General features: G+C 46.9%; 1 protein-coding gene across 3 annotated transcripts in view; it reads right to left on the bottom strand.

Moving 5' to 3' along the window:
• Positions 1 to 22,896, bottom strand: part of LOC135527975 (IQ motif and SEC7 domain-containing protein 1-like) — a 260,372-nt gene that overhangs the window by 130,209 nt on the left and 107,267 nt on the right. Inside the window, exon 1 of one of the 3 annotated variants that reach the window (XM_064956685.1) lies at positions 16,621 to 16,871. The exons of the other annotated variants lie outside the window; for them this stretch is intronic. Within the exon in view, the coding sequence (XP_064812757.1) occupies positions 16,621 to 16,760 (140 nt within the window). The 5' untranslated portion in view covers positions 16,761 to 16,871. Of the gene's footprint in view, positions 1 to 16,620; positions 16,872 to 22,896 lie in introns of those variants that run through there. 3 annotated transcript variants of the gene reach the window in all.

Genomic DNA, 22,896 nt, shown 5'->3' with positions numbered 1-22,896 from the left:
TCTCCTTATATGGCTGTGAATGCGAGAGGAATGAGCCTGCCCTTTCTGTCGTTTCCCCAAGGTGTCTGCAGCATTGTGACGTATTTGTAGGCATATCATTGGAAGATTGACCATAAGAGACTACATTTTCCAGGTGTCCGCCCGGTGTCCTCCTTCGAAATTGGTGCGTCTTTTTCAGCTGCTGGTATTTTTCCATGCGATTCTGAGGGGAAAGCAGGCTTCCACGAACTGCATATCAATGAAGAGATATGTGAAAAACACCTTGAGGATTGATTCTAAACAACGTTTGCCATGTTTCGGTCGATATTATGGAGTTAATTCGGAAAAAGTTTGACGTTTTGGTGACTGAATTTTCGGTTAGTTTCGGTAGCCAAATGTGATGTACAAAACGGAGCGATTTCTCCTACACAAAGATTCTTTCAGGAAAAACTGAACATTTGCTATGTAACTGAGAGTCTCCTCATTGAAAACATCCGAAGTTCTTCAAAGGTAAATGATTTTATTTATTTGGTTATCTGGTTTTTGTGAAAATGTTGCGTGCTAAATGCTACTCAAAATGCTAAGCTAGCTTGCAATACTCTTACACAAATGATTGATTTGCTATGGTTCAAAAGCATATTTTGAAAATCTGAGATGACAGTGTTGTTAAGAAAAGGCTAAGCTTGAGAGCAGGCGCATTATTTTCATTTTATTTGCGATTTTCAGAAATCGTTAACGTTGCGTTATGCTAATGAGCCTGAGGCTTTATTCACGATCCCGGATCCGGGATGGGGAGTATCAAGATTAATCAGGGCAAGTCCAAAACAAATACAGTCCAGTACAAACGCCCAAAACCCAAAGGGAACAAACAGTTCACCCGTAAGGCGTAGAACCACAACGCACCCTTACTAAAATCACTACACGTGAAAATACACTGAGGCAAGCCTCAACAAGAACAAATAATCCCGCACAAACCTAAGCGGGGAAACAGGGTAAATATACACACAGAAATCAAAACAAATGAAAATCAGGTGTGACAGAACCAAAGACAAAACAAACGGAAAAGGAAACATGGATCGGTGATGGCTAGTAGGCCGGCGACGCCGACCGCCGAGCCCCGCCCGAACAGGGAGAGGAGCCACCTTCGGTGGAAATCGTGACCTCATTTTAATCCTATAGTCTAGAACAAATGCTAACGACCCTGGCAAATATCCGGTATAGTAGTTCTCGGTAACAGCCAGACGGATCATGACGATCATGTGTTGTGTACCTTCAATCAAGTTGATTTGAATCAACATTGGTGTCATATTGGCTTAGATATGATGGTAGGGAGACTTGAATTTAACATTGTGTGTCAAACAATGCATACTATAACATTTAAATTAGTCAAATCTCTTATCACATAAGTAGTTGCTACACTACTGCTGTTTAGCCTCCAGACTTAAAGAACCCGTGCAGAAGAGAGGGAGGAGAGAGCGAGAACGAGGGTGAGGACAGAGAAAGAAAGAAAAGGGAGGAGGGGGGAAAAGAGAGGGAGACAGAGGGATAGAAAAAGAGAAGGGAAAAAAGAAAGGGGAGGAGAGCAAGAAAGAGAGAGATGGGGAGATAAATAGTTGAGAGGAAGAGAAATATGTGAGAGCAAAATTAAGCAAGAGAGGAGGGGAGAGAGGGGGGGAGGAAGAAGGGAGCAGGAGCTAGAACAGACTTACATGAAGCTGGAGCCGTGTTTAAAAGTAGAGAACAGAATGGAGGGAACAGAAGAAAAGAGAGATCCAGTAAGGCTGCAGGGTGGAGGTGGAATCCATGTCCTCCCTCTCCTCCATCCCACTATCGTGAAGGCCTTTATTGGGGCCGGGCAACAAAATTGATGGAGAACATAGTCTTCCCTATCAAAGAGGGCATGCTTATACACAAGAGAGCCGACAGAGCTCACATGTGTAACGCAACATACACATTACAATGAATTATGTCTATTCTGGATGGGGCGATAAAGCATTTTTTGTGATTTCGTGAGTGATGTTTTTGTTAATATTGGAATGGCTTGTAAGTAAGACAATGCACAGTGATTTGGGTGCATCATGTGAACATTGTTTAAGCATAATGTTATGACAACATTGCATACAACCGTGATGCTCTATATTGATGATAGGATTATCTATTGGCGAGTTATCAACAATCCACAGAAAGTCAGTCATGAAAACCAAACAGGATGATACATTTTACACATGCATGCTTTTAGACCTATAATGGTTAAGGACAGCCACATGCAAGATAAAAGGGTTTCAGTCACAATACAGTGAAAATAAATATGGTAATGAAATCAATGTTTCTACAAAATTGTAATTACATAAGAGTACCATGTAAACATGCGTTCCCATAGAATGTGTATAGTTGTCCGTGGGAACACAATGTTCTGCATGTGCATGCTACTGTGCCACCCCCCCCCCCCCCTCCCACTGCTCTGTATCTCAGTGCCTGAAGCTGCTGTTGGGAATGTTAAGGGACTATTATGGGATGGCTCAATCCAGAGACGCATAAACACTAGAATATACCCCTGTGAGATAACTACAGCTCCAATAGACATACCCCTGAGAGAACTACAGCTCCCTGAGATATACCCCTGAGAGAACTACAGCTCCCAGAGCTAATCCGTGCCCTGAGCATGTTCCAAACAAGCCCTGTCCAGTCAGGGGTATGGACAGGGCTGGCACTTCAAGTGCAAACCTAATAGCAATCACATTCCGTGACCCCAGCCCTCGTGTGGGTGCCAGTGTATTAGAGCAGAGTCCAATTTCAGAGCTGCCTAGTGCTAGCCTGGGCGCTAGTCTGATTCGGCCAATTTATCATTGTCTTGTTGAGGTAACCCTGTTAGGTTAATGATGGAAACACGGTTGGAGTCGTTTCTTTTTTATTAAATCAGTCAACTCAAGAGGTGAATTAAAATTGTAAATCAGGAATTGATCATTCCTCATGAAAAATAATGTAAGGTTCCATATTTTCAATTCATACCCAGAATTGACTGAATTGAAATGGAATAGCTGGAACACACTAGCGCCCAGGCTATTGCAGCATAGCCCCGGCTAGCATTGTTCTTATTGGCCCTGTTCAGTGCTGTTAGCGTCAATGAGGTCTGAGTGCTTAGCTGTCCATCACCCCAATGGAGAGGAGATTCAGTGCTGTAATGTACTTAAGTAAAAATACTTTAAAGTACTACTTAAGTTGTATTTGTACTTTACTATTTATATTTTTGACAACTTTTACATTGATTTTTATATAACTGAGAACACATTCTCATTTACAGCAATGACCTGAGGAATAGTTACAGGGGAGAGGAGGTGGAATGAATGAGCCAATTGTAAGCTGGGGATGATAGGGTGACCGTGATAGTATGAGGCTCAGATTGGGAATTTAGCCAGGACACCTGGGTTAACACACCTACTCTTACGATAAGTGCCATGGGATCTTTAGTGACAGTGACACAGAGAGTCAGGACAGCCGTTTAACTTCCCATCCGAAAGACGGCACCCTGCACAGGGAAACGTCCCCAATCACTGCTCTGAGGCATTGGGATATTTTTTGAGACCTGAGGAAAGGGTGCTTCCTACTGGCCCTCCAACACCACTTCCAGCAGCATCTGGTCTCCCATCCAGGGACCAACCCTGCTTAGCTTTAGAAGCAAGCCAGCAGTGGGATGCAGGGTGGTATGCTGCTGGCCACTTCCCAGCTAGCACACTTGGTTCCTTGGAAGTTGTGGGAATGTACATTTTTGGTTTACCATTGGTTCTGGGAACAAAGCCATAAGTTTACTTACTGGTAAAATGGCCTGTTCTGGAATCGTTAAATAATAAAAAAGCAATTTAATCAATTTTAGAATAAGGCTGTAACATAACAAAATGAGGAAAAAGTCAAGGGGTCTGAATACTTTCCGAATGCACTGTATATTTTGGGTTATGGTGGGGCACGACAGTTTAACTAAGCTTATGAGGCATTTATGAGTTATATTCTTCAAAATAAATGGCTATATATCATGAATTTAACAGTCCAAAAAGGGAGGTAATAACTCCGGATTGACCTTTTAAAGGAGGGATTTGGTCAAAGCTACACAAACACACGCACACGTGGGCATACACTCAACACACATTGTGTAACATGAACTGCAGCTGTTTTTTTAGACACATAAAGATGCTTGTCAGATTGACACAAATGTGTCTACTCTACTCTGACTAAAGCAGTGTTTGGTTCAGGGCACCTCGCCAATTCACCTTTCATTAGGAGGCTGAGCTGGAGGAGGCTGTTGTTTAAATTTCAGGACAGTTTCCTTTCGGAATTCCAATGTAAAACCCCTGTTCCTCATGAAGGAAACTCCTATTTTCCCAGGCCAACAGAACAGAAATGGCTGTAGGGTAGATGTAAGGTGCTGGACTAAGGGTTGTAGGGTAGATGTAAGGTGCTGGACTAAGGGTTGTAGGGTAGATGTAAGGTGCTGGACTAAGGGTTGTAGGGTAGATGTAAGGTGCTGGACTAAGGGTTGTAGGGTAGATGTAAGGTGCTGGACTAAGGGTTGTAGGGTAGATGTAAGGTGCTGGACTAAGGGTTGTAGGGTAGATGTAAGGTGCTGGACTAAGAGTTGTAGGGTAGATGTAAGGTGCTGGACTAAGGGTTGTAGGGTAGATGTAAGGTGCTGGACTAAGGGTTGTAGGGTAGATGTAAGGTGCTGGACTAAGGGTTGTAGGGTAGATGTAAGGTGCTGGACTAAGGGTTGTAGGGTAGATGTGAGGTTCTGGACTAAGGGTTGTAGGGTAGATGTGAGGTTCTGGACTAATGGTTGTAGGGTAGATGTAAGGTGCTGGACTAAGGGTTGTAGGGTAGATGTGAGGTCCTGGACTAAGGGTTGTAGGGTAGATGTGAGGTTCTGGACTAAGGGTTGTAGGGTAGATGTAAGGTGCTGGACTAAGGGTTGTAGGGTAGATGTGAGGTTCTGGACTAAGGGTTGGAGGGTAGATGTAAGGTGCTGGACTAAGGGTTGTAGGGTAGATGTGAGGTTCTGGACTAAGGGTTGGAGGGTAGATATGAGGTTCTGGACTAAGGGTTGTAGGGTAGATGTGAGATGCTGGGCTAAGGGTTGTAGGGTAGATGTAAGGTGCTGGACTAAGCGTTGTAGGGTAGATGTGAGGTTCTGGACTAAGGGTTGGAAGGTAGATGTGAGATGCTGGGCTAAGGGTTGTAGGGTAGATGTGAGATGCTGGGCTAAGGGTTGTAGGGTAGATGTGAGGTTCTGGACTAAGGGTTGTAGGGTAGATGTGATGTGCTGGGCTAAGGGTTGTAGATGTGAGGCGCTGGGATAAGGGTTGTAGGGTAGATGTGAGGTAATGGGATAAGGGTTGTAGGGTAGATGTGAGGTGCTGGGATAAGGGCTATAAATGTGAGGGTCTGGGATAAGGGGTGTAGATGTGAGGTGCTGGACTAAGGGTTGTAGGCTAGATGTGAGGTTCTGGACTACGGGTTGTAAGGTAGATGTGAGGTGCTGGGCTAAGGGTTGTAGATGTGAGGCGCTGGGATAAGGGTTGTAGATATGAGTTGCTGGGATAAGGGGTGTAGATGTGAGGTGCTGGGATAAGGGTTGTAGATGTGAGGTGTTGGGATAAGGGGTGTAGATGTGAGATGCTGGGATAAGGGGTGTAGATGTGAGGCACTGGGCTAAGGGGTGTAGATGTGAGGCACTGGGATAAGGGTTGTAGATGTGAGGTGTTGGGATAAGGGGTGTAGATGTGAGATGCTGGGATAAGGGGTGTAGATGTGAGGCACTGGGCTAAGGGGTGTAGATGTGAGGCACTGGGATAAGGGGTGTAGATGTTAGGTGCTGGGCTAATGGTTGTAGATGTGAGGCGCTGGGATAAGGGGTGTAGATGTGAGTTGCTGGGATAAGGGTTGTAGATGTGAGGTGCTGGGATAAGGGGTGTAGATGTGAGGTGCTGGACTAAGGGTTGTAGGGTAGATGTGAGGTGCTGGGCTAAGGGTTGTAGATGTGAGGCGCTGGGATAAGGGTTGTAGATGTGAGGTGCTGGACTAAGGGTTGTAGGCTAGATGTGAGGTTCTGGACTACGGGTTGTAGATGTGAGGCGCTGGGATAAGGGTTGTAGATTTGAGGCGCTGGGATAAGTGTTTTGGTGTAGATGTGAGGTGCTGGGATAAGGGCTGTAGGGTAGATGTGAGGTGCTGGACTAAGAGTTGTAGGGTAGATGTAAGGTGCTGGACTAAGGGTTGTAGGGTAGATGTGAGGTTCTGGACTAAGGGTTGGAGGGTAGATGTGAGATGCTGGGCTAAGGGTTGTAGGGTAGATATGAGATGCTGGGCTAAGGGTTGTAGGGTAGATGTGAGGTTCTGGACTAAGGGTTGGAGGGTAGATGTGAGATGCTGGGCTAAGGGTTGTAGGGTAGATGTGAGGTTCTGGACTAAGGGTTGTAGGGTAGATGTGAGGTTCTGGACTAAGGGTTGTAGGGTAGATGTGATGTGCTGGGCTAAGGGTTGTAGATGTGAGGCGCTGGGATAAGGGTTGTAGGGTAGATGTGAGGTAATGGGATAAGGGTTGTAGGGTAGATGTGAGGTGCTGGGATAAGGGCTATAAATGTGAGGGTCTGGGATAAGGGGTGTAGATGTGAGGTGCTGGACTAAGGGTTGTAGGCTAGATGTGAGGTTCTGGACTACGGGTTGTAAGGTAGATGTGAGGTGCTGGGCTAAGGGTTGTAGATGTGAGGCGCTGGGATAAGGGTTGTAGATATGAGTTGCTGGGATAAGGGGTGTAGATGTGAGGCACTGGGATAAGGGTTGTAGATGTGAGGTGTTGGGATAAGGGGTGTAGATGTGAGATGCTGGGATAAGGGGTGTAGATGTGAGGCACTGGGCTAAGGGGTGTAGATGTGAGGCACTGGGATAAGGGTTGTAGATGTGAGGTGTTGGGATAAGGGGTGTAGATGTGAGATGCTGGGATAAGGGGTGTAGATGTGAGGCGCTGGGATAAGGGTTGTAGATATGAGTTGCTGGGATAAGGGGTATAGATGTGAGGCACTGGGATAAGGGTTGTAGATGTGAGGTGTTGGGATAAGGGGTGTAGATGTGAGATGCTGGGATAAGGGTTGTAGATGTCAGGCGCTGGGATAAGGGTTGTAGATGTGAGGCACTGGGATAAGGGTTGTAGATGTGAGGTGTTGGGATAAGGGGTGTAGATGTGAGATGCTGGGATAAGGGGTGTAGATGTGAGGCACTGGGCTAAGGGGTGTAGATGTGAGGCACTGGGATAAGGGGTGTAGATGTTAGGTGCTGGGCTAATGGTTGTAGATGTGAGGCGCTGGGATAAGGGGTGTAGATGTGAGTTGCTGGGATAAGGGTTGTAGATGTGAGGTGCTGGGATAAGGGGTGTAGATGTGAGGTGCTGGACTAAGGGTTGTAGGGTAGATGTGAGGTGCTGGGCTAAGGGTTGTAGATGTGAGGCGCTGGGATAAGGGTTGTAGATGTGAGGTGCTGGACTAAGGGTTGTAGGCTAGATGTGAGGTTCTGGACTACGGGTTGTAGATGTGAGGCGCTGGGATAAGGGTTGTAGGTTTGAGGCGCTGGGATAAGTGTTTTGGTGTAGATGTGAGGTGCTGGGATAAGGGCTGTAGGGTAGATGTGAGGTGCTGGGATAAGGGGTGTAGATGTGAGGTTTTGGGATAAGGGGTGTAGATGTGAGGTGCTGGGATAAGGGGTATAGATGTGAAGTGCTGGGATAAGGGGTGTAGATGTGAGGTGCTGGGATAAGGGGTGTAGATGTGAGGTGCTGGGATAAGGGGTGTAGATGTGAGGTGCTGGGATAAGGGGTGTAGATGTGAGGTGCTGGGATAAGGGTTGTAGGTGTGAGGTGCTGGGCTAATGGTTGTAGATGTGAGGCGCTGGGATAAGGGGTGTAGATGTGAGTTGCTGGGATAAGGGTTGTAGATGTGAGGTGCTGGGATAAGGGGTGTAGATGTGAGGTGCTGGACTAAGGGTTGTAGGGTAGATGTGAGGTGCTGGGCTAAGGGTTGTAGATGTGAGGCGCTGGGATAAGGGTTGTAGATGTGAGGTGCTGGACTAAGGGTTGTAGGCTAGATGTGAGGTTCTGGACTACGGGTTGTAGATGTGAGGCGCTGGGATAAGGGTTGTAGATTTGAGGCGCTGGGATAAGTGTTTTGGTGTAGATGTGAGGTGCTGGGATAAGGGCTGTAGGGTAGATGTGAGGTGCTGGGATAAGGGGTGTAGATGTGAGGTGCTGGGATAAGGGTTGTAGGTGTGAGGTGCTGGGCTAATGGTTGTAGATGTGAGGCGCTGGGATAAGGGGTGTAGATGTGAGTTGCTGGGATAAGGGTTGTAGATGTGAGGTGCTGGGATAAGGGGTGTAGATGTGAGGTGCTGGACTAAGGGTTGTAGGGTAGATGTGAGGTGCTGGGCTAAGGGTTGTAGATGTGAGGCGCTGGGATAAGGGTTGTAGATGTGAGGTGCTGGACTAAGGGTTGTAGGCTAGATGTGAGGTTCTGGACTACGGGTTGTAGATGTGAGGCGCTGGGATAAGGGTTGTAGATTTGAGGCGCTGGGATAAGTGTTTTGGTGTAGATGTGAGGTGCTGGGATAAGGGCTGTAGGGTAGATGTGAGGTGCTGGGATAAGGGGTGTAGATGTGAGGTTTTGGGATAAGGGGTGTAGATGTGAGGTGCTGGGATAAGGGGTGTAGATGTGAGGTGCTGGGATAAGGGGTGTAGATGTGAGGTGCTGGGATAAGGGGTGTAGATGTGAGGTGCTGGGATAAGGGGTGTAGATGTGAGGTGCTGGGATAAGGTGTGTAGATGTGAGGTGCTGGGATAAGGGGTGTAGATGTGAGGTGCAGGGTAGCCTAGTGGTTAGAGCATTGGACTAGTAACCGGAAGGTTGTGAGTTCAAACCCCCGAGCTGACAAGGTACAAATCTGTCGTTCTGCCCCTGAACAGGCAGTTAACCCACTGTTCCCAAGCCGTCATTGAAAATAAGAATGTGTTCTTAACTGACTTGCCTGGTTAAATAAAGTTAAAATAAAAAAAATAGGGGGTGTAGGGACATTTTAGGCTATGAGCAACCTTATTAACAGCCTTCTGGTGCAGAGAGGTTTACTGATAGTTTGACTACGTGACCAGGAAGAAATATGTTGAAATACTCCAATCATATATTTCCCCAAATATCTCCATATAAAACAATATAGACTTTTCATGTAAAAAACAAACACATAATGGATATATATTCTGGGTTGTCACGGTTCATTTGAATAATGTCGGATTCTCTGGAGGGATGTAGAGTAGCTGTAGTGTAGCCTAAAGGCTCAGGCATCGATGCAGGGATGCCCATACCCAGATATTAGCTGGAAGATGGAATTGTGAAGCCGCTGTCCTGATGACGCCAGCGCTACACTTGGCAAACAAACAACAGAGTGCGTCACCACCACCGCCAGGCACTGGCAGCACATTTCTCTGCTTTTAGCCTGAGTACACGGCAGCACATTTCTCTGATTTTTGCCTGAGTACACGGCAGCACATTTCTCTGCTTTTAGCCTGAGTACACGGCAGCACATTTCTCTGCTTTTAGCCTGAGTACACGGCAGCACATTTCTCTGTTTTTAGCCTGAGTACACGGCAGCACATTTCTCTGCTTTTAGCCTGAGTACACGGCAGCACATTTCTCTGCTTTTAGCCTGAGTACACGGCAGCACATTTCTCTACCTTTAGCCTGAGTACACGGCAGAACATTTCTCTGCCTTTAGCCTGAGTACACGGCAGAACATTTCTCTGCCTTTAGCCTGAGTACACGGCAGCACATTTCTCTGCCTTTAGCCTGAGTACACGGCAGCACATTTCTCTACCTTTAGCCTGAGTACACGGCAGAACATTTCTCTGCCTTTAGCCTGAGTACACGGCAGAACATTTCTCTGCCTTTAGCCTGAGTACACGGCAGCACATTTCTCTACCTTTAGCCTGAGTACACGGCAGAACATTTCTCTGCCTTTAGCCTGAGTACACGGCAGCACATTTCTCTGCTTTTAGCCTGAGTAAACGATAGCACACTTCTCTGCTTTTAGCCTGAGTACACGGCAGCACATTTCTCTACCTTTAGCCTGAGTACACGGCAGCACATTTCTCTGCTTTTAGCCTGAGTACACGGCAGCACATTTCTCTGCTTTTAGCCTGAGTACACGGCAGCACATTTCTCTGCTTTTAGCCTGAGTACACGGCAGCACATTTCTCTGCTTTTAGCCTGAGTACACGGCAGCACATTTCTCTGCTTTTAGCCTGAGTACACGGCAGCACATTTCTCTGCTTTTAGCCTGAGTACACGGCAGCACATTTCTCTGCTTTTAGCCTGAGTACACGGCAGCACATTTCTCTGCTTTTAGCCTGAGTACACGGCAGCACATTTCTCTGCTTTTAGCCTGAGTACACGGCAGCACATTTCTCTGCTTTTAGCCTGAGTACACGGCAGCACATTTCTCTGCTTTTAGCCTGAGTACACGGCAGCACATTTCTCTGCTTTTAGCCTGAGTACACGGCAGCACATTTCTCTGTTTTTAGCCTGAGTACACGGCAGCACATTTCTCTGCTTTTAGCCTGAGTACACGGCAGCACATTTCTCTGCTTTTAGCCTGAGTACACGGCAGCACATTTCTCTGCTTTTAGCCTGAGTACACGGCAGCACATTTCTCTGCTTTTAGCCTGAGTACACGGCAGCACATTTCTCTGCTTTTAGCCTGAGTACACGGCAGCACATTTCTCTGCTTTTAGCCTGAGTACACGGCAGGACATTTCTCTGCTTTTAGCCTGAGTACACGGCAGCACATTTCTCTGCTTTTAGCCTGAGTACACGGCAGCACATTTCTCTGCTTTTAGCCTGAGTACACGGCAGCACATTTCTCTGCTTTTAGCCTGAGTACACGGCAGCACATTTCTCTGCTTTTAGCCTGAGTACACGGCAGCACATTTCTCTGCTTTTAGCCTGAGTACACGGCAGCACATTTCTCTGCTTTTAGCCTGAGTACACGGCAGCACATTTCTCTGCTTTTAGCCTGAGTACACGGCAGCACATTTCCCTACCTTTAGCCTGAGTACACGGCAGCACATTTCTCGTCTTTTAGCCTGAGTACACGGCAGCACACAGCTCAGCGCTGGAACTGCAGAGTCAGGCAGCAGTACACAAGGAAGCATGACAGGCTGTTACATACCGGCCTGCATAGCCACAGTCTGCATAACACATGCTGCCACGGCCAACGATTGGCTCAGATCAAATTCCATCCATCATTTCAGATTATAATTTTAATAGAAATTCTATTTCTATTTCAAGAAAGTATTTCAAAATGAATAGGCCGATCATTCAATTCTTAGAAATTTGATGCACTTAATTGACTGAATTGAAATTGAATTTAACCACAGAGATACAAAGGAAAAATTAAATGGATTTGACCCCCATGTTCATGCTGGCCATTATGTAAGACTGTGACTATGTAAATAATCCTGCTGTCACTGCTTGGCCAGGCAATACAGAGAGCATGCTGTCACATCTGATCTAGTCAGCACATGGGGCAGTAAGCAGCAGCCCTGCATGTCACTCACCACACACACACACACACACACACACACACACACACACACACACACACACACACACACACACACACACATGGTAATGCGCAGATACATTCTGCATGGATGTACGAGATTGTCTTCACAATAACACTGTCCCATCCTTCCCTGAGCCACTGTCCCCTGGGCCATCAGAGAGAAGGGTAGTAGTAAAAATGGGCATAATGACAGAGTATATCACCCAATACTGTACAAATTCTGTTTTTCCCAGCTCTTGTGCCAAGTTTATTGTATGTAAACACTCTCTTGTCATCATACTGTATGTCATCAGTAGGGACCAGTCTCTGACAATCATACTATATTAGATCACATCTCTGTACTGCCACAGTCAGGTTCATATCTCCGTACTGCCACAGTCAGGTTCATATCTCCGTACTGCCACAGTCAGGTTCATATCTCCGTACTGCCACAGTCAGGTTCACATCTCTGTACTACCACAGTCAGGTTCATATCTCTGTACTGCCACAGTCAGGTTCATATCTCTGTACTGCCACAGTCAGGTTCATATCTCTGTATTGTCACAGTCAGGTTCATATCTCTGTACTGCCACAGTCAGGTTCATATCTCTGTACTGCCACAGTCAGGTTCATATCTCTGTACTGCCACAGTCAGGTTCATATCTCTGTACTGCCACAGTCAGGTTCATATCTCTGTACTGCCACAGTCAGGTTCATATCTCTGTACTGCCACAGTCAGGTTCATATCTCTGTACTGCCACAGTCAGGTTCATATCTCTGTACTGCCACAGTCAGGTTCATATCTCTGTAGTGCCACAGTCAGGTTCATATCTCTGTAGTGCCACAGTCAGGTTCATATCTCTGTACTGCCACAGTCAGGTTCATATCTCTGTACTACCACAGTCAGGTTCATATCTCTGTACTACCACAGTCAGGTTCATAGCTCTGTACTGCCACAGTCAGGTTCATATCTCTGTACTGCCACAGTCAGGTTCATATCTCTGTATTGCCAGAGTCAGGTTCATATCGCTGTATTGCCACAGTCAGGTTCATATCTCTGTACTGCCACAGTCAGTTTCATATTTACCACAGTCAGGTTCATATCTCTGTACTGCCACAGTCAGGTTCATATCTCTGTATTGCCACAGTCAGGTTCATATCTCTGTATTGCCAGAGTCAGGTTCATATCGCTGTATTGCCACAGTCAGGTTCATATCTCTGTACTGCCACAGTCAGGTTCATATCTCTGTACTGCCACAGTCAGGTTCATATCTCTGTACTGCCACAGTCAGGTTCATATCTCTGTACTGCCACAGTCAGGTTCATATCTCTGTACTGCCACAGTCAGGTTCATATCTCTGTACTGCCACAGTCAGGTTCATATCTCTGTACTGCCACAGTCAGGTTCATATCTCTGTACTGCCACAGTCAGGTTCATAGGGAAGTTATAGGCTATAGGTCTCCTTCATTCTGTATAGTTGGATTATAGTTGGATGGTGATTATCAGTATTTTCTCTGTAAAAGTAAAGATACCTTAATAGAAAAACAATCACCCAGTAAGTCACCCAGTAAAATACTACTTGAGTAAAAGTCTAAAAGCATCTGGTTTTAAATCTACTTAAAAGGAAATGTTCACCCATTTTGAATGTTACAGTGCCTTCGGAAAGTATTCAGACCCCTTGACTTTTTCCATATTTCCTTAGGTTACAGCCTTACTGTAAAATGTATATATATTTCCACCCCCCATCAATCTACACACAATACACTGTACTAACAAAGCATTAAAAAAAAGTTTGCTAATGTATTAAAAATAAAAAACAAAAATATAACATTTACATAAGTATTCATACCTTTTACTCAGTACTTTGTTGAAGCACCTTTGACAGCAATTACAGCCTGGAGTCTTCTTGGGTATGACAGTACAAGCTTGGCACACCTGCATTTGGGGAGTTTCTCCCATTTTTCTCTGCAGATCCTCTCAAGCTTCCAGAGAAGCTTGAGAGGATTGATCGGGTTCAAGTCCGGGCTCTAGCTGGGCCACTCAAGGACATTCAGAGACTTGATCCGAAGACACTCCTGCATTGCCTTAGCTGTGTGCCCCTTCCAACAAGTCGTTGTCCTGTTGGAAGGTGAACCTTCAAACCAGTCTGAGGTCCTGATTGCTCTGGAGCAGGTTTTCATCAAGGATCTCTCTGTACTTTGCTCTGTTCATCTTTCCCTAGATCCTGACTAGTCTCCCAGTCCCTGCTGCTGAAAAACATCCACATAGCATGATGCTGCCACCACCGTAGGGATGGTGCCAGGTTTCCTCCAGACGCTTGGCATTCAGGCCAAGGAATTCAACCTCGGTTTCAACAGACCAGAGAATCTTGTCCTTTAAGTGCCTGTTGGCAAACTCCAAGCAGGCTGTCATGTGCCTTTTACTTAAGTGACTTCCGTCTGGCCACTCTACCATAAAGGCCTGATTGGTGGAGTGCTGCAAAGCTGGTTGTCCTTCTGGAAGGTTCTCCCATCTCCACAGAGGAACACTGGAGCTCTGTCAGAGTGACCACCTGGTTCTTGGTCACCTCCCTGACTAAGGCCCTTCTCTCCCGATTGCTCAGTTTGGCCAGGCGGCCAGCTCTAGGAAGAGTCTTGGTGGATTCAAACGTCTTCCATTTAATAATGATGGAGGCCACTGTGTTCAATGCCGCATCACGTTTTTGGTACCCTTCACCAGATCTCTGTCTCGACACGATCCTGTCTCGGAGCTATACGGACAATTCCTTCGACCTCATGGCTTGGTTTTTGCTCTGACATGCACTGTCAACTGTGGGATCTTATATAGACAGGTGTGTGACTTTCCAAATCATGTCCAATCAATTGAATTTACCACAGGTGGACTCTAATCAAGTTGTAGAAACATCTCAAATACGATCAATGGAAACAAGATGCACCTGAGCTCAATTTCGAGTCTCATAGCAAATGGTCCAAATACTTATGTAAATAAGGTGTGTTTTTTTATTTTTTCATATACATTTCCAAACATTTTTTAAAACCTGTTTTCACTTTGTCCGTATGGGGTATTGTGTGTAGATTGATGAGCACATTGTTTTTTAAACGTAGCTGTAACATAACAAAATGTGAAAAAATACTTTCTGAATGCATTGTAAGCTTGTTTTACTCCTATGTTTCTTAACAAAGTCAATGTAAACAAACACAGTTTCAAAACATGGTTAAAAGGACCATGTTGATCTCATGGTCAGTTCTTGCATCCATTGGTCTGTCTATGAATTTGAGAGGGGTTATTTTTTCTGAAGCCCCATCTCTCAGCTGTTTACCAAAACAAGTGGCGGGGTATCCACGTTGTTATTGTTTGAATTTAGGATTAGCCCTTTAACCCTGACCCCCGTGTCACCTTTACTTCCTGACCTGCATTAATCTGGTCTCATTTAAAGCCGTCAGTCAGTCCATCAGTCTGTGTCCAGTGAAGTGGACTACTACAGGAAGACAGACGAAAGGACAGACAAGGAATCAGAGACAGATGGTGGTGCTGATTATGCAATGCTTATAACCATCCCAGTCAAGCAGAAGAAAAACACACAGGTATGGACTGTAGCAGTGGTGGCCTGCCTGAGGCTTATGACGTATTACTTTAATACTGAAAAATACCACACAAAATGAAAGCATCACTGTGAATAATCATGTGTTATAATATTGTAGGTACTGCAAAATGACTCTAGCTTTTGGGATTGTGAGTAAGACCAGATTGCCTGTGAAGGACTTGGCAGAGGCTATTGCATATTTATTAAGTGGACTGATCCCTATTTTCTGCACAAAATGATCACCCAGTGACGGGCCAATTCATATAACACATAATGATACCTGAGCAATATGCATCCACACATATGAAGATCTATCTGATAATCATTATATTATAAGTGCACACTAACCAATGCATCTCGGTTAGGTTGCATACCATCACAAAATGCAAATCAGGATAAACTGACAAAAATACATTTTTATGTGATGATATCTCTTTTTTTCAGTCATATGAGCTCTGTGTGGAATCATGTTGGAACAAACCGATTTTGGCGCAGGCACCTGCACCGAAACAACAATAGAAATTCAACCCCCCCACCCCTCCGGAAGAGAGAGGTTGGAGGTTCACTGTGTGATACAGGAATACAATATGATTCCAGTATCCTTTCACAAACAAAGACCTAATCAGAGATGACACAAGGATTTAGTCAGCTGAGGTAGCAGCAACGCTAAACTGGAGAGACAAGCATGGAACATCCAAAACAGTGTTGAAGCGAACAACGACATCCCAAAAATAACATCCACTACACTACAAGTATCAGCCGTATCCATAACGCACACGCACACACACACACACCAGAGCTGGGATGAAATCACGCACTACATAAAAGCCGTCATAGCATCAGCCAAAATTGAGTCATATTCTCCTTGTCAATCATCAGCCACTCAAAACAAAGCAACTCCCATGACAGGGTGATTTCAATCACAATGGAAACAATCTGACAGTATAACATCACAACAGTCCAAAACAGTCCAAAAACCCTTCATCCTCCCTCATCACATCATACAGTGTCCATTTCAACAAAAATTATTTAAAAAAGTAATTGATCATATAAATATTAACAGCCATGTTTACCACCAACACACACGTCTACCACACACACACACACACACACATCCCCTCACATGACCACCATTCCCCTTAGGGCTAGGGTTGTTAACTAAGGGAGAGAGCTCTGTCGGCAGAGCCACAAACTCATCCCATCTCTATTCTCCAGACATGACAGGATGAGAGGACAGAGCAAGGTCTGCATGCGCCTGCTAGGTGACTCAGCACATGCACTGGAGACACTGCAATAACAAAGTGCCACACTGCATCCTTGTCAATGAAGAATGGAAGGACCAGTGCCTGCCTGGTTGCATCAGCCCAGCCACAGCCACACCTCCATACAGCCCCATTCATACAGCATTAGGTTCACAGGGACTGCTACTACTCACATGTCATATAGCCGGTAGGACATGGCAGAGCTGGGTCTGTCCGGGTGAGCCCCGCCGCCGGGTGGTGTGCTGGACTCGCTGCGGGGACGCCTGGGGTCGGTGCTGCTCACCACGGCACGCCACACGCTCGGCTTGTCCATCCTCCTGGCTCGTCAATGGGACTTGACTCAACGGAGCAGAAGCGTGCGCACAGACTCATACACTCTCTCACATACACTCTCGCTCTCAGTCACAAACAGCCAGCCAGAAAGAGCTCTGTGATGTAACGAGGCAGGTCCAAAAGGCAGGCAGGGGGTGTGTAGTGGTAGAGCAGGGCACAGTGAGGCTGGGAGGCTGCCTGTTTAACACTGATAAACAGCCTCCTTTTAACCCATGTTGGGCGATGATGGCTGAACACATGCCAAGGCAGAGGAGACAGGGCTAGCCATCAAAAGCATGGGGATAACCTGCAGGAGCGAGAATGATATATTTATTGTCTCTAATACACACCGGATCTCATCCACATCCTCCCTACACCACCTCTCCTCTGCTCACGGTAGTACAGCCCGCAGCCGGGCCACCCGATTGGCTCCCTGGTCTCCATGGAAACAGGAGAATGTGTTGGAGGTAGGGCTCATAGTCTCTCTCTCCCTCCTCTCTCTCCCTTTTCGTGGAATCAATGAGTTTCTTTCCGCTGCATCCCAAACTGATGAGTCTTTTAAGACTAATGAGGGATTGTGCAATTAGTTTGTCAGGTAAAGCCAGTTAATTAGACTCTATAGGAAGACAGGGTATCTGCTTCGTGGCTCTGGAGAGTGACGGCTGGGAAAAACACCTCATATGAGAGACAGAGAGAGAGAGAAGCCCTTTGAATTGACTTGAGAGAGAGGCAAATGATTTCAAAGGGCAGCCAGTGAGCACAGCCTAGCCATAACAAAGGGCAGCCAGTGAGCACAGCCTAGCCATAACAAAGGGCAGCCAGTGAGCACAACCTAGCCATAACAAAGGGCAGCCAGTGAGCACAGCCTAGCCATAACAAAGGGAAGACAGTAGGCACAGCCTAGCCATAACAAAGGGCAGCCAGTAAGCACAGCCTAGCCATAACAAAGGGCAGCCAGTGAGCACAGCCGAGCCATAACAAAGGGCAGCCAGTGAGCACAGCCTAGCCATAACAAAGGGCAGCCAGTGAGCACAGCCGAGCCATAACAAAGGGCAGCCAGTGAGCACAGCCTAGCCATAACAAAGGGCAGCCAGTGAGCACAGCATAGCCATAACAAAGGGCAGCCAGTGGGCACAGCCGAGCCATAACAAAGGGCAGCAAGTGAGCACAGCCTAGTTTAAAAAAACACTCTGATGAAGAAAAGCTACCAATCCTACTAGGAGAGGACATAGAAAGCTGTAGGTTGGCACCACACTACATAACAGCCTGTCACAAGATGACAGTTAGTGACAATTGCAATAGGATGAGGAAGAATGTGTATTATTTTATTGAGTCCATTATTTAATTTCACCCCCATATTAACATCGTTACTGGATCATTCTGTTGATTTCCATAACATGGTCATTTTCTATTGTTAATACTTGTTAATGAATCTTTTTATAATGTAACATTGTGCTTTGGCACGATGTATCAATACTGTATGTAATGCCAATAAAGTCCATTGAAATATAATTGAGAGAGAGTGGAAGATTACAAAACATCTACGAGTGAAGAATGAGTGTATGTGCAATTCTTACAAGGCTGGTGACTTATGTTCTTTGTTCAACACAGGAAACAATTATCCATCAAATATTGAGGTTACACAGCCGTTGCATCATAGGGGAGGGTGATAGAGCCCATTCAAAAAGAGTCTTAGATCTATAGGAACATCTGCAATATATATTCTATACTCATTCATGTAATGATGGAACTCTCATGCACAGCACATCCATTTCACAAAATAGCCACCTCAATAATGCAAGCGACACACACATCAAAGTGTTGTCTATTAAATCTGCTCTTGGGGCAAAATGGGTCTATACTTACCAAACCACATATAATAGCAGGCTGGGGACGAGGGAGGGCTGGGAACTAGGGAGGGCTGGGAACTAGGGAGGGCTGGGAACTAGGGAGGGCTTGGGGAGCCTCGACAGGGGTATTATTGTTGACCCCCTATAACTCCTCTACGCCCCCCCCATAACCCCCCTCTCCCCCCCTATAAATTCTCTACTCCCCCCGTAACTCCTCTTCTCCCCCCTATAAATTCTCTACTCCCCCCGTAACTCCTCTTCTCCCCCCTATAAATTCTCTACTCCCCCCGTCACTCCTCTACCCCCCTATAACTCCTCTACTCACCCCCTATAACTCCTCTACACCCCCCATCTCCCCCCCTATAAATCCTCTACTCCCCCCTATAACTCCTCTACTCCCCCACTATAACTCCTCTACTCCCCCATAACTCCTCTACTCCCCCCTATAACTCCTCTACTCCCCCCTATAGCTCCTCTACTCCCCCTATAACTCCTCTACTCCCCCCTATAACTCCTCTACTCCCCCTATAACTCCTCTACTCCCTCCCATAACTCCGCAAATACGCCCCATAACTCCTCAACTCCGCCCCATAACTTCTCTACTCCCCCCTATAACTCCTCTACTCGCTCCTATAACTCCTCTACTCCCCCCCTATAACTCCTCAACACCCCCATAAGACTCCACAACTCCCCCCTATAACTCCTCAACTTCCCCCCTGTAACTCCTCAACTCCCCCTATAACTCCTCTACTCCCCCCCCTATAACTCCTCTACTCCCCCCTATAACTCTTCTACTCCCCCCTATAACTCCTCTACTCCCCCCATAACTCCTCTACCCCCGTATAACTCCTCTACTCCCCCTATAACTCCTCTAATCCCTCCTATAACTCCTCTACTCCCCCCTATATCTCCTCTACTCCCCCCTATAACTCCTCTACTCCCCCCTATAACTCCTCTACTCCCCCCTATAACTCCTCTACTCACCCCTATAACTCCTCTACTCCCCGCATAACCCCCCTATAACTCCTCTACTCCCCACTATAACTGCTCTACTCCCCACCAATAACTCCTCTACCCCCCATAACTCCTCTACTCCCCCCTATAACTCCTCTACTCCCCCCTATAACTCCTCTACTCCCACCATAACTCCTCTCCCCCATATAACTCCTCTACTCCCCCCTATAACTCCTCTACTCCCCACTATAACTCCTCTACTCCCCACTATAACTCCTCTACTCCCCCCCATAACTCCTCTACTCCCTTCTATAACTCCTCTACTCCCCCCCATAACTACCCCTATAACTCCTCAACTCCCCGCATAACCCCCCTATAACTCCTCTACTCGCCCTATAACTCCTCTACTCCCCCCATAACTCCCCCTATAACTCCTCTACTCTCTCCTATAACTCCTCCCCTATAACTCCTCTACTCTCCCTATAACTCCTCTACTTCCCCCATAACTCCTCTACTCCCCCCCATAACTCCTCTACTCCCCCCTATAACTCCTCTACTCCCTCCCTATAACTCCTCTACTCCCCCCTATAAGTCCTCTACTCCCCCTATAACTCCTCTACTCCCCCCATAACTCCTCTACTCCCCCATAACTCCTCTACTCCCCCATAACTCCTCTACTCCCACCCTGTAACTCCTCTACTCCCCCCTATAACTCCTCTACTCCCCCCATAACTCCTCTACTCCCCCTATAACTCCTCTACTCCCCCCCCATAACTCCTCTACCCCCATAACTCCTCTACCCCCCAAAACTCCTCTACTCCCCCCTATAACTCCTCTAATCCCCCCTATAACTCATCTACTCCCCCCTATAACTTCTGTACTCCCCCTATAACTCTTCTACTCCCTCCTATAACTCCTCTACTCCCTCCTATAACTCCTCTACTCCCTCCTATAACTCCTCTACTCCCTCCTATAACTCCTCTACTCCCTCCTATAACTCCTCTACTCCCCCTATAACTCCTCTAATCCCCCTATAACTCCTCTACTCTCCCCTATAACTCCTCTACTCCCTCCTATAACTCCTCTACTACCCCCAGAACTCCTCTACTCCCCCTATAACTCCTCTACTCCCTCCTATAACTCCTCTACTCCCCCCCCATAACTCCTCTACTCCCCCATAACTCCTCTACCCCCCCATAACTCCTGTACTCCCCCCTATAACTCCTCTACCCCCTATAACTCCTTTACTCGCCCCTATAACTCCTCTACTCCCTTCTATAACTCCTCTACTCCCCCCATAACTCCCCCTATAACTCCTCTACTCCCCGCATAACCCCCCTATAACTCCTCTACTCCCTCCTATAACTCCTCTACTCTCTCCTATAACTCCTCCCCTATAACTCCTCTACTCCCCCTTATAACTCCTCTACCCCCCTATAACTCCTCTACTCGCCCTATAACTCCTCTACTCGCCCCATAACTCCCCCTATTACTCCTCTACTCCCTCCTATAACTCCTCTACTCTCTCCTATAACTCCTCCCCTATAACTCCTCTACTCCCCCTATAACTCCTCTACTCCCCCCCCTATAACTCCTCTACTCCCCCCCTATAACTCCTCTACTCCCCCCCATAACTCCTCTACTCCCCCCCTATAACTCCTCTACTCCCCCTTATAGCTCCTCTACTCCCCCCATAACTCCTCTACTCCCCCATAACTCCTCTACTCCCCCCCATAACTCCTCTACTCCCCCTATAACTCCTCTACTCCCCCTTATAGCTCCTCTACTCCCCCCATAACTCCTCTACTCCCCCATAACTCCTCTACTCCCCCTATAACTCCTCTACTTCCCCCATAACTCCTCTACTCCCCCCCCATAACTCCTCTACTCCCCCTATAACTCCTCTACTCCCTCCCTATAACTCCTCTACTCCCCCTATAAGTCCTCTACTCCCCCTATAACTCCTCTACTCCCCCCATAACTCCTCTACTCCCCCCATAACTCCTCTACTCCCCCATAACTCCTCTACTCCCACCCTGTAACTCCTCTACTCCCCCTATAACTCCTCTACTCCCCCCCATAACTCCTCTACTCCCCCTATAACTCCTCTACTCCCCCCCATAACTCCTCTACCCCCATAACTCCTCTACCCCCCCCCAAAACTCCTCTACTCCCCCTATAACTCCTCTAATCCTCCCTATAACTCCTCTACTCCCCCCTATAACTCCTCTAATCCTCCCTATAACTCCTCTACTCCCACCATAACTCCTCTCCCCCGTATAACTCCTCTACTCCCCCTATAACTCCTCTACTCCCCCCTATAACTCCTCTACTCCCCCCTATAACTCCTCTACTCCCCACTATAACTCCTCTACTCCCCACTATAACTCCTCTACTCCCCACTATAACTCCTCTACTCCCCCCCCATAACTCCTCTACTCCCCCAATTAACTCCTCTACTCCCCCCCATAACTCCTCTACTCCCCCAATTAACTCCTCTACTCCCCCAATTAACTCCTCTACTCCCCCTATAACTCCTCTACTCCCCCTATAACTCCTCTAATCCCCCCTATAACTCCTCTACTCCCCCCTATAACTCCTCTAATCCCCCCTATAACTCCTCTAATCCCCCCTATAACTCCTCTAATCCCCCCTATAACTCCTCTACTCCCCCTATAACTCCTCTACTCCCCCCTATAACTCCTCTAATCCCCCCTATAACTCATCTACTCCCCCTATAACTTCTGTACTCCCCCTATAACTCTTCTACTCCCTCCTATAACTCCTCTACTCCCTCCTATAACTCCTCTACTCCCTCCTATAACTCCTCTACTCCCTCCTATAACTCCTCTACTCCCTCCTATAACTCCTCTACTCCCCCTATAACTCCTCTAATCCCCCCTATAACTCCTCTACTCCCCCCTATAACTCCTCTACCCCCCTATAACTCCTTTACTCGCCCTATAACTCCTCTACTCCCTTCTATAACTCCTCTACTCCCCCCCATAACTCCCCCCTATAACTCCTCTACTCCCCGCATAACCCCCCTATAACTCCTCTACTCCCTCCTATAACTCCTCTACTCTCTCCTATAACTCCTCCCCTATAACTCCTCTACTCCCCCTTATAACTCCTCTACCCCCCTATAACTCCTCTACTCGCCCTATAACTCCTCTACTCGCCCCATAACTCCCCCCTATTACTCCTCTACTCCCTCCTATAACTCCTCTACTCTCTCCTATAACTCCTCCCCTATAACTCCTCTACTCCCCCTATAACTCCTCTACTCCCCCCTATAACTCCTCTACTCCCCCTATAACTCCTCTACTCCCC

Source organism: Oncorhynchus masou, chromosome 33 (assembly GCF_036934945.1).
Source record: "Oncorhynchus masou masou isolate Uvic2021 chromosome 33, UVic_Omas_1.1, whole genome shotgun sequence".
Classification (NCBI taxonomy): domain Eukaryota; kingdom Metazoa; phylum Chordata; class Actinopteri; order Salmoniformes; family Salmonidae; genus Oncorhynchus; species Oncorhynchus masou.
This window is presented reverse-complemented; position numbering and strand designations above follow the sequence as displayed.